Source organism: Podarcis bocagei (assembly GCF_964188305.1).
Source record: "Podarcis bocagei genome assembly, chromosome: 3".
Lineage (NCBI taxonomy): Eukaryota > Metazoa > Chordata > Lepidosauria > Squamata > Lacertidae > Podarcis > Podarcis bocagei.
The window spans coordinates 111012131-111028776 of record NC_138127.1 but is presented as its reverse complement, the minus strand read 5'-3'; the positions used below and the strand labels follow the sequence as shown (position 1 = coordinate 111028776).

The 16646-nt window shown below is 46.7% G+C and overlaps 2 protein-coding genes across 4 annotated transcripts in view; one reads left to right on the top strand and one right to left on the bottom strand.

Annotated features, from left to right (window-relative positions):
• Nucleotides 1-8070, bottom strand: part of HADHA (hydroxyacyl-CoA dehydrogenase trifunctional multienzyme complex subunit alpha) — a 44406-nt gene extending 36336 nt beyond the window's left edge. The window contains exons 1-2 of the mRNA XM_081188538.1: nt 7918-8070; nt 1277-1318 (exon numbers count right to left, since the gene is read on the bottom strand). Of these exons, the coding sequence (XP_081044664.1) occupies nt 1277-1318; nt 7918-8002 (127 nt within the window). The 5' untranslated portion in view covers nt 8003-8070. The remainder of the gene's footprint in view (nt 1-1276; nt 1319-7917) is intronic.
• The window catches only part of HADHB (hydroxyacyl-CoA dehydrogenase trifunctional multienzyme complex subunit beta), a 348394-nt gene that overhangs the window by 316066 nt on the left and 15682 nt on the right, over nt 1-16646 (top strand). For 2 of the 3 annotated variants that reach the window (XM_081188688.1, XM_081188687.1), the window contains exons 2-6: nt 11925-12003; nt 12540-12581; nt 14260-14356; nt 15175-15219; nt 16055-16154. In XM_081188688.1, the coding sequence (XP_081044814.1) occupies nt 11937-12003; nt 12540-12581; nt 14260-14356; nt 15175-15219; nt 16055-16154 (351 nt within the window). In that variant the 5' untranslated portion in view covers nt 11925-11936. Of the gene's footprint in view, nt 1-8262; nt 8403-11924; nt 12004-12539; nt 12582-14259; nt 14357-15174; nt 15220-16054; nt 16155-16646 lie in introns of those variants that run through there. The other variant, XM_081188686.1, reaches the window with a different exon arrangement.

The window sequence follows — 16646 nt, the reverse complement described above, 5'->3', positions numbered from 1 at the left end:
GAGCTGGGTATGTTCAGCCTGGAAAAGAAGAGACTGACAGGAGATATGAGAGCCATCTTCAAATATCTCAAAGACTGTCCCATGCTTGATGGAGCATGCTTGTTTTCTCCTTGAAACAATGGCTTCAAGTTGCAAGAAAGGAGATTCTGACTAAACTTTTGGAAAAACCTTCTGATTGTAAGAGCTGTTTGGCAGTGGAATGGACTCCCACGAGAGGTGGTGGCCTCTCCTTCCTTGGAGGTTTTTAAGCAGAGGTTGGCTGGCCATCTGTCTTGGATGCTTTAGTTGAGGGTCCTATATTGCAGGGGGTTGGATTATATGACCCTCGTGGTACCTTCCTACTCTAAGATTCTATGATTCTATATTTATTATTATTTCATGCTGGACTTCAACAAAACTTAGGACAGGGGCCACCAACCATTTTAGGCTCATGGGCAAATCTGGGTGCCATGGGTGCCAGCCTCTCTCGTTACCACCTCTTTGGACCTCACTGCTGCTGCCACCACCCAGCTCCCCAGAGAGGCAGAAGAGGGAAAGTTCATGGTGTGCCACTGGTGGCACAAACCCACTTAATGGAGAAGCAGAGCAAAGCGCTATTTAAAATAGGGGAGGTGGCGATTGCTCCAAAGGGTGCTTTGCAAGGCCATGGAGGGGATTTTGAGAGGTGGGGGGCTGCACCCACCTGTAAATCATGTGACATCACAACAGTGTTGTGTGAGGACATGTGGGTGGCCCCATCCACCTGTCAAATTGGGCCTGCAAGGTTGTCTTCGATGGATGAAAGGACATATGATTTTTGACATGACTGAGAATCGCATAGCCAGGGACGGAGAACTTTAAAGTGTTAAGATCAGAAGGCGGAAAATATGAAAACAATGAGAAGAGGCAGGAATGAAGATTTGGAGACAGCTTCAGAGGTCCAGACTATGGGGAGCCCGGAAAAATTAATAATTGCAATTTGGACTACAATTTGGACATTTTTTTATTTTAGTTTATTGTTTTTAATTGGATTATGATGCAGATATGTTGACTGGCTGTTTTTATTGGAAAATCAATAAAAATGATTTTTAAAAAATAGGCCTGCAAGGTTGATCCTGGAGGGGAAAAGGTCCCCCCCCCCAACTACACTGAAGTCACTACGGTCTCCTTGTTATTACTACAAGGTGAAAAACGCAACCCGAAACACCATCCCCCAGCAAACCCGCCTTCTCTGACAGATTTCTTTCAACCAGGGCAGAACCCCCGTCATCGCCACCAACCCCAAGAACTGACTTACACTTAACAGGGGAGGACGTGCTGAGGTTTCGGCAGGCGTAACCTGAGACAGAGAGAGATTTCCAGAGTTAATTTGGACCAGCAAATAAATCAGAACATTTGCCATCCCTGCTGGTGCCTTCAGGCAAAGTCTCTTTCTGCGTGATGAGGCTCAGTTGAAAGCAGGGTGGATTTGATTTAAATCAAATCAATGTACATCACTAGTCAGTAAGACTCGATTTAAATCACTGGTCAGTAAGACTTGATTTAAATCATTTTTTTTACAGAAGGACTCATTCTTGCTGGTATCATCTTAATATTTACAACCAGATGAAGGTTTCATTTCTGGAATAATAAAGTTTCAGAGTAGCTTTTACAGTTATATCAAAAATTACTGATTTGGTTATACTATTAGAAATATATCAACAGATAATTATGAAATTATTGTATATATTTGGACAACTTTTCAGCTGTACTTTATTGGAAGGAGAAAAATAATAATTTCCTTAGTAACAATTTAAACAATTTCTTTAACTAAAACAATAACATTATAGCATATGTATCCATGTTTGTTAACTGATGTGGTTAAAGGTTTTTTTTTTTAAAAAAAACTTAGAATGAGTTTTAGCACATGTGAAAAACTTAAAACAAACCCTTATTTCCTGATGAATAGCCTTTGGACTATAATGTAACTTAAATAGAAAACTATCTTTAGAAAGATTTTTCCTCCAAAAGCATTTTATTTTTTAAAAACTCTGGTTTAAATTTTAAAAAATCCAATGGATTTTTATCCACCCTGGTTTAAAGGACTTGAAAACTTAAAATAAAAAAAATCCTTCCAGTAGCACCTTAAAGACCAACTAAGTTAGTTCTTGGTATGAGCTTTCGTGTGCATGCACACTTGTTCAGAAAACTTGAAAACTTAACATCGCTTTGCACGTGTTTACACAAGCCAGCATGGAACGTTTCACAGTGTTTGCTATGAGCCTTTTCCAAGCATGGCTTCCCAACATACAGCTGGAAGTCTGAGCATTGCTAATTATTAAGTGAAACTCTGAAACTTGATCTGATCTATCCATTGTGTTAACAAGACACAGCAGCCCGTTCCAGAGGGTCCCAAGTCCATCTGAGGGGAGGGGGGAGCCACCACATCAGAGGCCAAATATGCTGCCTTGCGCAAGCCGGTCTCGTGACCCAGCCCCAAAGCTGGAGGTGCGCCATGTCCTTTGGCCCACATTTCCAGAGTGGAAGGGAAAGGACCTTTCACCTACATCCTGCCATGCCCATAAATGCAGGCACTTTGTAGGTTGGACACGGCACCTGACGAAATTGCCAGGGAGTCTCTTCTGGGGGGGGGGGGCTGGACGGTTCCTGCTATCTTGAGAGCAGAGCCAGCTCAGAAAGATGCCAGAGTTATCTGCCAGAGTTATGTTTCACATATTCTGTGCAGATGAAAATGCACTGCTCACAAATGATTATTGGGATGTGAGAGACCTGCCCCTTTCTTGCCCAGGCACTCGAACCAGCATCACAAAAACCAAGCAAAGGCCTCATCCACACTTTTGCTCGACCCAAATTTCGATAATATTTCATCATATTTTCTGTACACATTAATTCCCCCGGGGTCCAAAAACTTTCCTCTTTGTTGTGTCCCTGGACAGTCTTGCCCCCTGAAGTGGATCTTCTCAGATACAAAGAAAATCCAAAGATAGATTTTGTTTAACAGATCTTCAATTCAGCAAGCAATTTCGGATTTCTGTAAGGCAGAGCTGCGCAACAATGAGGAAAGCTGTTGGACCCTGGGGAACTTTTCGGGACACAATATAATCAAAATACAGGTCAAGCAACAGTGGGGGTGAGCCTTTAGGCAGGCCCAATAATGGTAAGTGCCCTTGCCACCCTTAAAGTGAATATTTTAAAATCAGACCTTTTCCGTGACACAATACAAAGAAGCCTTATACTGTTTTTAGGGTTCCTAACGCTTACTGCTTCTCCGGCTGCTTATCAACATGCGAGATAGCAGGAAAGAGGATCAGTCATCTCATACGAGCAAACGCCATTCAGCTCAAGCCCAGAGCAGCTTCTGAGCTTGCCACAACCTGACAATGAACGAAGAGGCTCCAGACTGCAGGCCATTTCATGGCAATCGCCAAATGTTATGTTGCAACACAGCGTTCGGTATGACTACATCAACGCTCCTCCCCACCTTGTTTTCCAGAAACTTCCCTCTCCCAGAAATACAAACCCTGGAGAACATGGGCCTTCCCCATACAGAACCAAATATTTCTTGTACAGTGGTACCCTGGAAGTTGAACGGAATCCATTCCAGAAGTTCGTTCATCTTCCAAAAGAGTTCAGAAACCAAGGTGTGGCTTCCGATTGGCTGCAGGAAGCTCCTGCAGCCAATCGGAAACTGTGGCGGATGTTCGGGTTCCAAAGAACATTTGCAAACCAGAACAATCACTTCTGGATTTGCGGCATTCGGCAGCCGAAACGTTTGTCTTGCAAGTCGTTCGAGATGCAAAGTACGACTGTACTGCCATTTAGAAGAAACTCTGCAGAAGGTTGGGGTTTTTGTGTGTTTTTTAAGTTGCACTTTAGGAGGAGATGGCTTTAAATCCAACTGCAACAAAAAAACATACAGGCCTGGGTACAGAGGAAACCTGGGAGACTGCACACATTTAACAGGATTAGAAAGTGTCCTTCGATTTGCAGTTAACGAAGGCCTGGAAGATGCCCAGCATGTTCAGATAACAAAAGGATGAAATTTAGAAAGGAAGCAACCTGACCCTGCACATACAATCAAGACCAATTTTGAAGGACACATGGAGGTGTCTCAGTGATTGAAATGATCTCCCCCGGAAGCCTAGACAGGCACCCACTATGCTGTTTTTCTGATGCAAGGCAAATACTGTCTATTTCATTTTCCCAAAAGAAGCAATCCTAAGACATGCACTTTTGGGAATCAAGCCAAAAGCTCCCTCTGGTCCAAGAACACTATGCACTCCCCTTAAGTGCCATGGGGGTGTTCACAAGCAGGGTGTGAAGGAAACAGTTCACCCCGTGTGTCAGCCTCCCCCCCAAAAATCCTCACAACTTGATACACAAAAGAACACACAAGGCTACACTAGTCCTCAACGTCTTTCCTTGTGAACTTTTTGAGCAGAGAGCTGTGAGGAATGTCTGTCAGGGAAACACTCTGCTGTAACTGAATTTAATCTTTTTTGTCAAGAGAAACTGCAGTTCCAAGTATCGGCTACTCGACTGGCAGAAAAGGAAGTTGTTGTCTTCATGCTTTTCTCCAGTAGAATCTGGCTGATCACATCTGGGTATGGAAAGCTGGATAATATACCTGCTTTGCCTGACCAAGCTACAGTGGTGCCTCGCAAGACGAAATTAATCCGTTCCACGAGTCTCTTCGTCTAGCGGTTTTTTCGTCTCGCGAAGCAACCCTATTAGCGGCTTAGCGCTATTAGCGGTTTAGAGGCTATTAAAGGCTTAGCGGATTAGCGGCTAAAAGGCTATTAGCGGCTTGGAAAAAGGGGGGGGGCGGAAAAAAAACAGAACACTCGCAAGACGTTTTCGTCTTGCAAAGCAAGCCCATAGGGAAAATCGTCTTGCGAAGCAGCTCAAAAACGGAAAACCCTTTTGTCTAGCGGGTTTTCCGTCTTGCGAGGCATTCGTCTTGCGGGGCACCACTGTACACAACTCCTCTTTCCTGCTTGGCAGGGGGTTGGACTCGATGGCCCTTGTGGTCTCTTCCAACTCTATGATTCTATGATTCTTTCTGCCGGTCCCAGAACAGTAGAGTATCCTGAATGGCTTTAAAAGGGGATTACATAAATCCATTGGTAAAAGACCTACCGACAGCTATTAGCTGTGACAGCTAAGCAGAAACATCAGGTAGACCTTTCGGATTATGGGGATATTCAGCCAGGAAGGTCTGCAGCCTTCAAACCCTGCTTATGGGCTCCCCAAAAGCATCTGGCTGGCTGTTATTAGAAACAGGATGCTGGACCAGAATGCACTCAAGTCTGATACAACAGTGAGGCACTTCTACATGTCCCATAATCCTGCAGCGCTAGCATGAATTCAGGGTCTCCCAGTTCCCTCTGAGTCCCCAAATTCTTTAGAATGGGAGAAGCTAAGGATTTTTGACCCACAGGACAAACCAGATGGGCGGGGTATAAATAATAAATTATTATTATTACTACTTAAGGGTTGGCCAATCCTCCAATGGCCAAATGTCACTCCCATGCACATATGCAAGGCCTGGCAAAGTCAGTCACCACATCACGGTGCTGAGCTGAGAGGTTTCAATCTCTCGGCTCAGCACCATATTTGGGTGCCCAGTTTTGCCCACAGCTGACAGGCTCACCACCTCTGCTTTTGGAACAGTCACTCTTAGGAACTCCCTGCCTATTGAGATCAAGCAGACACCCTCCCTGTACTGTTTTCGCAAGCCTATCCAGATGCTTAGAAAGTTGAGGTCATCCTAATCTGTTATAGTATTTTAGCTTTTCTATTTTTTAAAGCTGGGTTGTAATATTTTCCTTGATTTTACTGTTTTATCTTTTTGTAAACCACTCTGAGCTGTTTGTTTGTTCTTTTTACAATCAAGCGGTGCATAACTTTTGTAAAATAATCAAAAGAGGAGACTGAGATATAGGATAGACATCTCCAAATAGCTCAAGGGCTGTTCCATGGAAGAAGGGAGCAAGCTTGCTTTCCCCTGCTCTGGAGGGGAGGACTCAAATTCCAGCTGCAAGAAAGGAGATCCCGACTAAACCTTAGGAAGAACCTTCTGACAGTCAGAGCTGTTTTGACATTGGAATGGTCTACCTTGAAAAGCGGAGGACTCTCTTTCCTTGGACGTTTTAAAGCAGAGGTTGGGTGGCCATCTGCCACGGGGGCTTGAGCTGAGATTCCTGCATTCACAGAATTGCAGAGTTAGAAGGGCACCTCAAGGGTCATCTAGTCCCACCCCCTGCAAGGCAAGCATCCTGGTGGGCCAGAACCAGCAAATTTCTGGTTAGCAGCCAGGTGCACTGACCCATCACAGGGGGGGGGGTTGGACCAGATGACCTTTGAAGGGGGGTCCCTTCCAACTCTACCGTTCAAGGATTCCATAGGGGGGAGTAAGCATGGACCAATGGTACCAAGTAGTATGGGAAACAGCCCTACTAGAAAAATTAACCAATAAACTGAAACTGACACGGAGACAAATAGAAGACGACGCCTTCACCCCGGTATGTCTCCCCTTTATCACATACACAGCCCAACAAGATGACAAAAATCCACCAACAGCATACAAATCAATATGGCTAACCTGATCCAAAACACCCACCCACCCCACTCACACGTGAAAACAAAGACCACCACAGCCAACCACAAATGAACAACCACACCCTGGGCCAACCCCAACCTCTCTCACCACCAAAGGAACACAAGCGAACAGCAAAGAACCTGCACAAGCAACGGTGACACCAAACCCCACATATATTAAGTAAAATAGAAACATCGCCACCTGACCCCACCCCCACCCATCTCCCCCCCCTTCCCCCCTTCTCTTCCTAATGTCTCAACAAATGAAACTGATCTGTAAAAAATGTTACGGGGGGGGGGGGAGAGATTGCACATACTTCTGTAAATCAACAAAATCTTTAATTTTTTGTTTAAAGGATTCCATTGGGGGAGGTGCAAGGGGGAAAAGAGAAGGGGCAGCTGGAGAGACCTTTGGGCGGCCAGTGGTTGCGGAAGCGAGGAGCCCAGGCAGGGCCCGGGGGGGGGGGTGGAGGGAAGAGGGTGGAAGGTCTAGCCATCAACTTTTCCCTTCTCTTGCGAGGAATCCTATTCGGAATAAGGGAATTTCCCTTTAAAAAAGGTAAATGTTGACAGCTATGCCCTGGGATAGCATCATAAGATTCTAGAGTGGGGACAGACCCCAATGTGGGGGTGTTCAGGGTGGCAGGAGAGGACATATTCTTTATTAATATCTTTCCTAACCTGCATTAGCAAGTCCCTTTACTGAGCAGAGTCTACATTCCCCTTTTGACATGCACAGCAGATAGCTGGCTGCAGGCTCGTGTGAGCCTCTCACTATTACACAATTCAGTCTGTATAGTTCCTGGTAAGTTCTCTTGAATCCCTCTTAAAAGAATAAAGAGGCCACAATCATAGCTGTCAACTTTTCCCTTTTCTTGCGAGGAATCCTATTCAGAATAAGGACATTTCCCTTAAGAAAGGAGGAAAGTTGGCAGCTATTCCCTGGGATAGCATCATAAGATTCTAGAGTGGGGACAGACCCCAATGTGGGGGTGTTCAGGGTGGCAGGAGAGGACATATTCTTTATTAATATATTTTCTAACTTGCATTAGCAAGTACCTTTACTTTCCCCTTTTCTTGCGAGGAATCCTATTCGGAATAAGGGAGCTTCCCTTAGAAAGGGGGGAAAGTTGGCAGCTATGGCCCTGGAAGGGAAGAGGAGGAGGAAGGGCTGGGGGGTGCAGATGACCTTCAGGGGACCCCCTGCCTCTCAGCAGCACCAGCAGGGGCCGAGAATGGGGTCCGGGGGGGAGCGGGGTCCGGGGGGGGGGTCCCCTTCCCCTCCCCCCCCGGGAAACGAGGCCCGGGCGCCCCCTTCTCCCTCCCCCCCCGCCTCACCTGAGCGGCAGCCCCGGGTCCGGCAGTACTTGAGGGCGGGCGTGAAGCGCGTGAGGCTCCCGATGGCCCGGACAGCAGCCGCCATCTTGGCCGAGCGCGGAGGTCGAGCGAGAGCGAGCGAGAGGACTGAGGGCGGGAGGCGGCCCTGGCCCAGGGGGCGACGCCCCGGCGCTTCTGGACTACGACAAGGGGTGTCCGCGGCGATGCCTGATGGAAAACGCCCCCCTCGCGGCCGCCCCCGGCCCTCCTCCTCACATGGATATTTGTCGCCCGCGAAGGTGCGCTTCGCCCTTTCCTCGCGGGTTTTTTTCCTCCTCAGAATGGGCCGGGGGAAGCGTCGCGCGGCGTCAGGCGGAGCGAGGGCAGCCCCAGCGGCGACGGCGGAGGCCGGAAGGGGCTTTCCTGGCCGAGGCGCGCTCGGAGGGGGCGTGGCGACGCCTGAGGGAGAGAGTCGGAGGGGCGAAGGAGGCTGCCGGCCGCGTCAGGTGAGGAGGAGGAGGAGAAGGGCCGCCGGTTGTCCCCCTCGCTCTCCGAGCTCCGTGGGGGGGGGGCCGGGTTCGAGCCCTGACTGGGGTTGGCGGGCGGTGGGTGGGGCGGTGGCTGTGTGACCCAGTGGTTAGAGCCACGGAATGAGGGCCTTGGTGGGATGGAGGGGGGAGGGGGACCAGGCCTGGAGGCCGCTCTCTGGGGGGGGGGGTGACATTGAGCCGCCCTCTGCCTCCCTTAGCTTCAGCCCCATGCATTGCTCCGAAGGGGGTTGGACTGGATGACCCCTGGGTGCCCCTTCCGACTCTACAGCTCCAGGATACCTCACAGGGCTGTTGCAGTGGGGGGGGGGGAGAGCCGTGTTCGGACCCTGGAGCTCCTTTGGAATGAAAGGCGGGATGAGATCAAGGGGATCGGGGAGGATTTATGGCTCCCCAGGGATTACCAGGGGCGACAGTCACGTGACTGACGCAGCCACACACACACACACCCTGTGTTGTTGGGCTGAAGGGAGTGGGGTGGGGGGTTTTGTATGGAAGGGAAGTGAGCTCAGTCAGAGCAGTACGAAAACTCCTGGCGTCAGAATTGAGGCCCTAAGAAGAGACCCTGCAGCAGGATCAGGCCAAACCCCGGGGGCCCATCCAGACCAGCCTCTTGTTCTTGCAGTGGCCGGCCAGGTTCCCCCATGGCAAGCCCACAAGCAGGGCCTGGGGGCAGTAGCCCTCTGCTGACCGGGGATACCAGAGGCATGCCTTGATAGCCTTTAACTTCCTTTTTTTTTTAGTACAGTGATACCTCGGGTTACAGACGCTTCAGGTTACAGACTCCGCTAACCCAGAATTAGTGCTTCAGGTTAAGAACTTTGCTTCAGGATGAGAACAGAAATTGTGCTCTGGCGGCGCGGCAGCAGCAGGAGGCCCCATTAGCTAAAGTGGTACTTCAGGTTAAGAACAGTTTCAGGTTAAGAACAGACCTCTGGAACGAATTAAGTATGTAACCAGAGGCACCACTGTATTTATATTCTGGTTGACAAAGCCCTGCCCTGGTTCCTTAAAAGTTTCCACTACACCAGTCCTAAAAGACCTGCATTGGCTCCCAGTACGTTTCCGAGCACAATTCCAAGTGTTGGTGCTGACCTTTGAAGCCCTAAATGGCCTCGGTCCTGTATATCTGAAGGAGCGTCTCCACCCCCATCACTCAGCCCGGACACTGAGGTCCAGCGCTGAGGGCCTTCTGGCGGTTTCCTTCCTGCGAGAAGCCAAGTTACAGGGAACCAGGCAGAGGGCCTTCTCGGTAGTGGCACCTGCCCTGTGGAACGCCCTCCCATCAGATGTCAAGGAGATACAATACTTTCCAAAGGCTTCTGAAGGCAGCCCTGTATCAGGAATTTTTTGATGTATGATCCTTTATTATGTTTTTTTTATGTGCTGGAAGCCACCCAGAGTGGCCGAGGAAAGTGGAACCCCAGCCAGGTGGGAGGGGTATAGATAATAAAATTATTATTATTATTACAAACTTTGACAACGAGGAAAGGACAGAGAGTGTCCCATCATTACTACAGTGCAGAATACTTCATAGCCTCTTTAGAACATTCAAAGTGCTTAATGTACATGGTCCTATTGTCATACTTACAACAGCCCTGTGAGGTAGCAATTGTTGTTTTCCCCATGTTACACTCTTGGGAGAGGGAGTGGCTTACTTAACTACAGCCCCATGGCCGGCGTGAAATCCAGACCAGGGATTTGTAATTTTGTAATTTGTAGTCCAGTCTCTACACTGCTCCAGCCTCACATGTTATGAAACTACCTGGGCTTGTGGTGTGCTGTGTGTGGTTGTTGTTATTTGGTTGCATATTTTCTTTACCGGTAGTATATTTATCCAGTTTTGAAACTTGGTGGATGCTATGGCTCTTATGGAGAGCAAGGGAGGGCTTTGTGCTGATGGCAGATGCTGGAGGCCAAGAAGAAATTGTTCATTTTATTAATATTATGCTGGGCCCTTATACATCCAAAGAATATGCTCTACCACTAAGCTATAGCCTTTCCCCAAAGACCTTAATGGGGGTAGTCTAGGTTTAGGTACAGTGGTGCCCCGCAAGACGAATGCCTCGCAAGACGGAAAACTTGCTGGATGAAAGAGTTTTCCGTTTTGGAGGTGCTTCGCAAAACGAATCTCCTATGGGCTTGCTTTGCAAGACGACAATGTATTGCGAGTTCCTGCTGGTTTTTTTTCCCTCCCCCCCCTTTTTCTAAGCCGCTAAGCCGCTTATCAGCTGATCCGATCAGCAGATAAGCCGCTAAAAGCAGCTAAAAGCCGCTAATAGCGCTAAGCCGCTTATCAGCTGATCCGATCAGCAGATAAGCCGCTAAAAGCCGCTAATAGCGCTAAGCCGCTAAAAGGCTCTAAAAGCCGCTAATAGCGCTAAGCCGCTTATCAGCTGATCCGATCAGCAGATAAGACTCTAATAGCGCTAATCTGCTAATCCTTCAATGGGCTTGCTTCGCAAGACGAAAAAAACCGCTAGACGAAGAGAATCACAGAACGGATTCTTTTAGTCTTGCGAGGCACCACTGTATTACCTAGTGTGGGGTTGGATTTGGTTCAGAGGGATGGTGTGGTCCCAGAACCATTTTAGGGTTTGGACCCACCTGCAAGGAGGGAGCTTGGTGCAGCATTGAGAGGAACTTGTTCCTTTACAAAACCTTTAATATCGGATGTATTGTGGACCAATATTCGCCTTAGTGAAAACAGGCCCCTAAATTCTTCAGTGCAGCCATATACTTCCTAAATAGGAGCCATGCTGGTCTCCAAAAAAACAGACCTGCCCTCCCGCCTCCGAAGGCTAACTTGTTTGTAACATGGAGCTGGGGAGGTTGGTTCCTGGAATGAAAGAGTAGGGAAATGAATGGGTTGAGCAGCATGGTTATGAGCCGAACACGTGTAAGAATTCTTTGTTGAGGTATTTGACTTTTAATAAAGCTGAATTTCTTGTCTTGGAATGGAGAGAGAATGCTTTGAGCACAGTGTTAAACAACATAGGCTCTTTTAACCTGATGTGTAAAGCTATCCTTTGTCATTTCTTAAACATGCTAAGTGCCTGTTCAGGCAGAGATTCAAAACAAATAAAGACAGAGACACAACAGTAGAAAACTCTGTTTACTGGGGTTGCAAACTCTCTGGTTTTACCAAAGACATAGGGCTACTTTGCCCCTTGGGCAACATTGCTGCAAAAAGTTTCCATAAAATACTGGGGGGGAATCTGCAGTCATTTAATCGGTTTTGCATCTTTGCACTGTAGAGAAAGAACCACATCATTGTGTCTCAGGTTGTGGTTTCTGCTTGCCCAGTGATCTTTCCGAAGACTTGGCAGTGGCTTTGGAAAGCAAGTGGGGTGGTGGGGGGGGACTGATGACCTTGACTTTCCTGGACCGGGCATGTGAGCTGAATTGGCTGACGAACATGAATGTTGCTAACAAGCCAAGCAAGATAAATCACTGGCTGTCTAACCCCCCCCCCCCATTTCAGATTCCAAAATGACATCCATGCTGACCTGCTCTGCCAGAACGCTTCCTGCTATCTCACCATGGGCTGCTCGATTAGGTAAGTTCAGCTGCTTCTGGTTAGGCACCAAATTTGTACAAATATTAAAAGATTAGTCATAGTGGGTTGTAACTAACTGTAACATTGACAGCATGAATCATTTATCTTATTTGAAACTTTTGCAGCGTCTTGTAATTGTGTCTAAATATGTCGCTCTGTTTTTATACTTCATGTTTATTTCAAGCTGCTTTGGGCACAATCTGCCATAGAAAACTTGCACTATAACTAAACTAGGATGCCAGTGGCCCTGCCTAAATGATTCCTTTTGTTTTAATGCCTCATCATCTGAACATCTGTGCCAGATTGCTTTGTCTGTAAACCAGGACAATCAATTGCACAATAGGCCAGTTGCACATTTGGAAGTGATCTGAACTTGAAAGCACTGTCATCCAAATGGAGTCCAAAGAAAAGCTGCAGCTGTATTCCTGCCACTGTTCATCCTAAACATTAGAGTCTCTTTGATCTTTGGTAATTGAGATAATCTCTGGTGCTGTTGCTTTGTTCCTAACTTGGATTTTGTTCTGCTTTTCTTCCAGCTGTAAGATCCCTCAGCTGTTCGCCCCAGTTACAGACAGCAGGTAAACCAATAACATCACCAGTAGAGCAACCCTAAGGTGGAGGTGGGGTGGAGAAGATGCTCTGTTGGAGAAATTGTCCTTCGTAAGCCCTGCCAGCTCATGCTGGCCAGAGAAGGGACATTTTCTTCTTTTCCTGCTGTGGTCTGGGGTTTGGTTTTTAATTCCCACCCACGGACGGCAAGCAGTGGCTGGGGAACAAAGTACATCAACTTCAGGGCTGGTGTAGTCTTGCAACTAGCTTGGGAGTGTGTTGGAGGCTTAGGGTTATACAGATCCCCTGTCAAACTTGGAAAGAAATTCCACTGGTTGATTTCAAGTACAGTGGATGCTCAGGCTGAGAACGTGATCCGTGCGGGATGCATGTTCGCAACCCACAGCGTTCGCAGCCCGCGTCAGTGAATCTGCGCATGCACGGATTGCGATTCAGCATTTCTGTGCATGCGCAAAGCACGATTTTGTGCATGTGTGACTGCCAAAACCCGGAAGTAACCCATTCTGGTACTTCCAAGTTTCGGCGGTCTGTAACCCGAAAAAATGCAACCTGAAGCGGCTGTAACCCGAGGTATGACTGTAAGTGCATTGCAGCTCTCAGTTGATTCTGATTTGTCTTCTTAAAACAACAGCAACAAACTCAGAGAGAAATCCTTTCTAGCTCCAGCAATAGTTTCTTGTTTTGCCTTTTACATTATTACAAAATTGTTAGGGATCTAGTTGCAACTCTCTGTGATCTCAGGCCGGCACTCCCAGTGATGTACAGGAATCTTTTAAGGGAGTGGTCAAACTGGAATAACAGTTTAATGAGACTGATTGCAGGTTCTTGGGAAGAGAGTCTCAAGGCTCTCAATAAGATAACCTTGGGTCCTCTTTACAACCAGGTCTCCAAGTCTCTTTACTTAGTGTCTTCTTCCACTGAATTGGGTTAGGCATGCACTACCCACACTCAAGATGTACTTTAGACTTTGATTTTGTCTTGTTTCTGCGAACATTTTGTGCTCACTGCAAAACATACCTGTGCGGAATTCACAAAAGCTGGTGTTCTGGTAGAGAACGTCACCTTGCGAAGTGAGACCCTCTTTATGCAATAGAAACTGGGTGTCCCTCTTTGCCTGGCTTTAAATTGCATTTGCTGTTTGGGGATCCAAGATTGCCCCAATATCTAATAGGCCATTTATTGTTATGTTAGCAACCTTGTCCGTAAAAGTTATTTCTTTCTTTATACTCAATTCCTTCAACTTTTCAGCATTTTGGAGTAGGTTATAAGGATTAGCACTTTTCAGTGTTCATGAAACTTTGTGTATGTTGTTTCAGGAGTATGTTTTGCCAATAGATTGGGCATAGCTGAACACACACTCTTGAATGCTTTTCAGACTGAATAGTGACTGTGATGGGGAATTAAACTCAGGTTTTGACTGAAATCAGGGATGGAGAACTAGTCGGCCTCCAGGTCTTGTTGGATTGGGCTTCAATCCGCCCCAGCAGGCACAGCCAGTGGTCAGGGATGGTGGGAACTAGAAGCCAGCAGTCTCTGAAGTGCCCACAGTTCCCCCTTCCTGGCTTAAACTCAAAAAGGACTCTCACTCAAAAATCCATGCATTCTTCCTTGCCTTTTAACAACAGAAATGTTGCTCTTGATCTGCATTGTCTCAGTCAGTAGTCATTTATCATTCTCTTTCCACAGCTCAGCCCAAGACTAAAAAAACCCTGGCTAAAAATGGGGTGAAGAATATTGTGGTGGTGGACGGGGTTCGCATTCCATTTCTGCAGTCAGGAACCTCGTAAGCATTAAATCCTTCCTTGTAAAGTCTGGGGACTTGTAAAGAACTTATAAAGTCTCTGGGGAAACCTGGTGTTGACGGAGAAAATGCCTGTGCAGCTTATGGTTAATAAAATTAATTTAAAGTTAACTGCAGATGATGTGCTTACTATCCTGGCATCTAAATAAGAGACTCGAGGAGGCAGATACCATTGTCCTGTGCCCATCCATAGAGCAGTGAGTGGCTGAAAAGTTATGTGGCATTGCCAAGATTTACCAGGCAATGCCCACTTTTGCAGTGGACTTTTCTTCCATTAAGTAATTCAGTATATTTTCATGGACCAGCCTTATGATCCAAAATAGCACTCGTAGCAATGGAGAATTACTTATAATTAGTTATTGATTGGTTATATTATTTTGTCGATTAAAAGTCAACGTTAAAAGGTTGCTGGTCACATCATTTTTCTCTGTTCATGACCTGTGCCACAAACTAGATTTAATTAACACCCATATTAGAGTGCTTTGTAAATTGATAGTCATATCCTTTTGTATACAAACCTTTCATGCACTTCCACATCCGTTTAACGTTCCTAACCCTTCTGTTAGAATCTTTTAGCTTCTTTTAGATTATTATAGTCTTTTATATATACCTTCTGTTTTAATAATTTTAGCTTTCCAGAATGTTTTGCAGATTTTAAATGATTGTACCCCACCCTACTTATGCTGGTCTGTGACCGTAATAAAGATTTGATTGATCTGTTCACCCTGCACTGAGCAAAATAAAATAAAATCATTGCATTGCTCAGACCTTAATGTTTTTCTTTCCTCTCTAATCGTCAGGTATGCAGACTTGATGCCACATGACTTGGCTAGAGCGGCGCTAAAGTAAGTAGTGAGTTAATGGGTAAAACAACAACAATTGGATAGTTTTTTTCCCCTGAATGACAGGAGTTACACTCTAGATTTACTTGGAGTGATAAAACAAATATTCTAGTGGGGTAACATGGCTGCTATGAAAGCTGTGGATCTCTGCTGCTTTGTTGTTGCTGAGCAAACAGGTTGTTGTTGTTGTTGTTGTTGTTGTTGTTTTTGTTTAGTCGTTTAGTCGTGTCCGACTCTTCGTGACCCCCTGAACCAGAGCACGCCAGGCCCTCCTGTCTTCCACTGCCTCCCGCAGTTTGGTCAAACTCATGCTGGTAGCTTCAAGAACACTGTCCCACCATCTCGTCCTCTGCCCTCCCCTTCTCCTTGTGCCCTCCATCTTTCCCAACATCAGGGTATTTTCCAGGGAGTCTTCTCTTCTCATGAGGTGGCCAAAGTCTTGGAGCCTCAGCTTCAGGATCTGTCCTTCCAGTGAGCACTCAGGGCTGATTTCCTTCAGAATGGAGAGGTTGGATCTTCTTGCAGTCCATATTTCAAACAGTGCAAAGCTGTTGAGCTTTTTCGGCAAAATTGCAAATTGCCGTTTTTGAGATCTTTTTATGGAAAATGGCACTGCCAACATGGGCAGCCATACATCTGGATTTCCCCAGACATTTTACTGATTTCTGGCCAGATGCTGGATATGTCCAGAAAATTCAGACGTATAGCAACCCTAAAGCAGGTTCATCTTCTAAACCCAACTGCTTCCCAGCTAATGTGAAATAACCACCCAGAGGGAAATGCTCTTGGTTTGGCCTGCCTACCACTGATTTTCCCCCTCTCTGACTTTTTCCCACAGAGGCTTGCTGAACCGGACTGATGTGCCCAAGGACGTTGTGGACTACATTGTGTTTGGCACCGTTATCCAGGAGGTGAAAACCAGCAATGTAGCTAGAGAGGTATGTTAAATTATTGAAAGAAGCGCTAGGCAGCTACACAGCAGAACATCTCTCTGCGGTCGCTTGAATACCAGTTGTGTGTTATATGAATGGGCAAATCATGGTGGGTGTCAACCTGTTCATTCCCTGGAAGCTGACTAATAACAAGTCCTTGGTTCATCTGCCTCAGTATTGTCTACACGGACAGGCAGCAGTGGCTCTCCAGGGTTTCAGGCTAGAGTCTCTCCCCACCTTACCTGGAGAGGCTGGGACCTTTTGCTTGCAAGGCAGACCCTCTGCCACTGAGCCATGACCCCTCCCCTAAAAGAGAGCCCGTATCAGCAGACTTTGAACATGCCAGCTGAGATCCCTGTTCATTTTACAAAATATTTGATGTTGCCAGTGCGCCTGTCCGCGTACATGTAGATTGCAAACATTGGAAATTGTCAGTATTTATTTATCAGCAACCCTTGGCAATCCTCCACCAATGACTTTGTTTTGCGTGCAAATGAT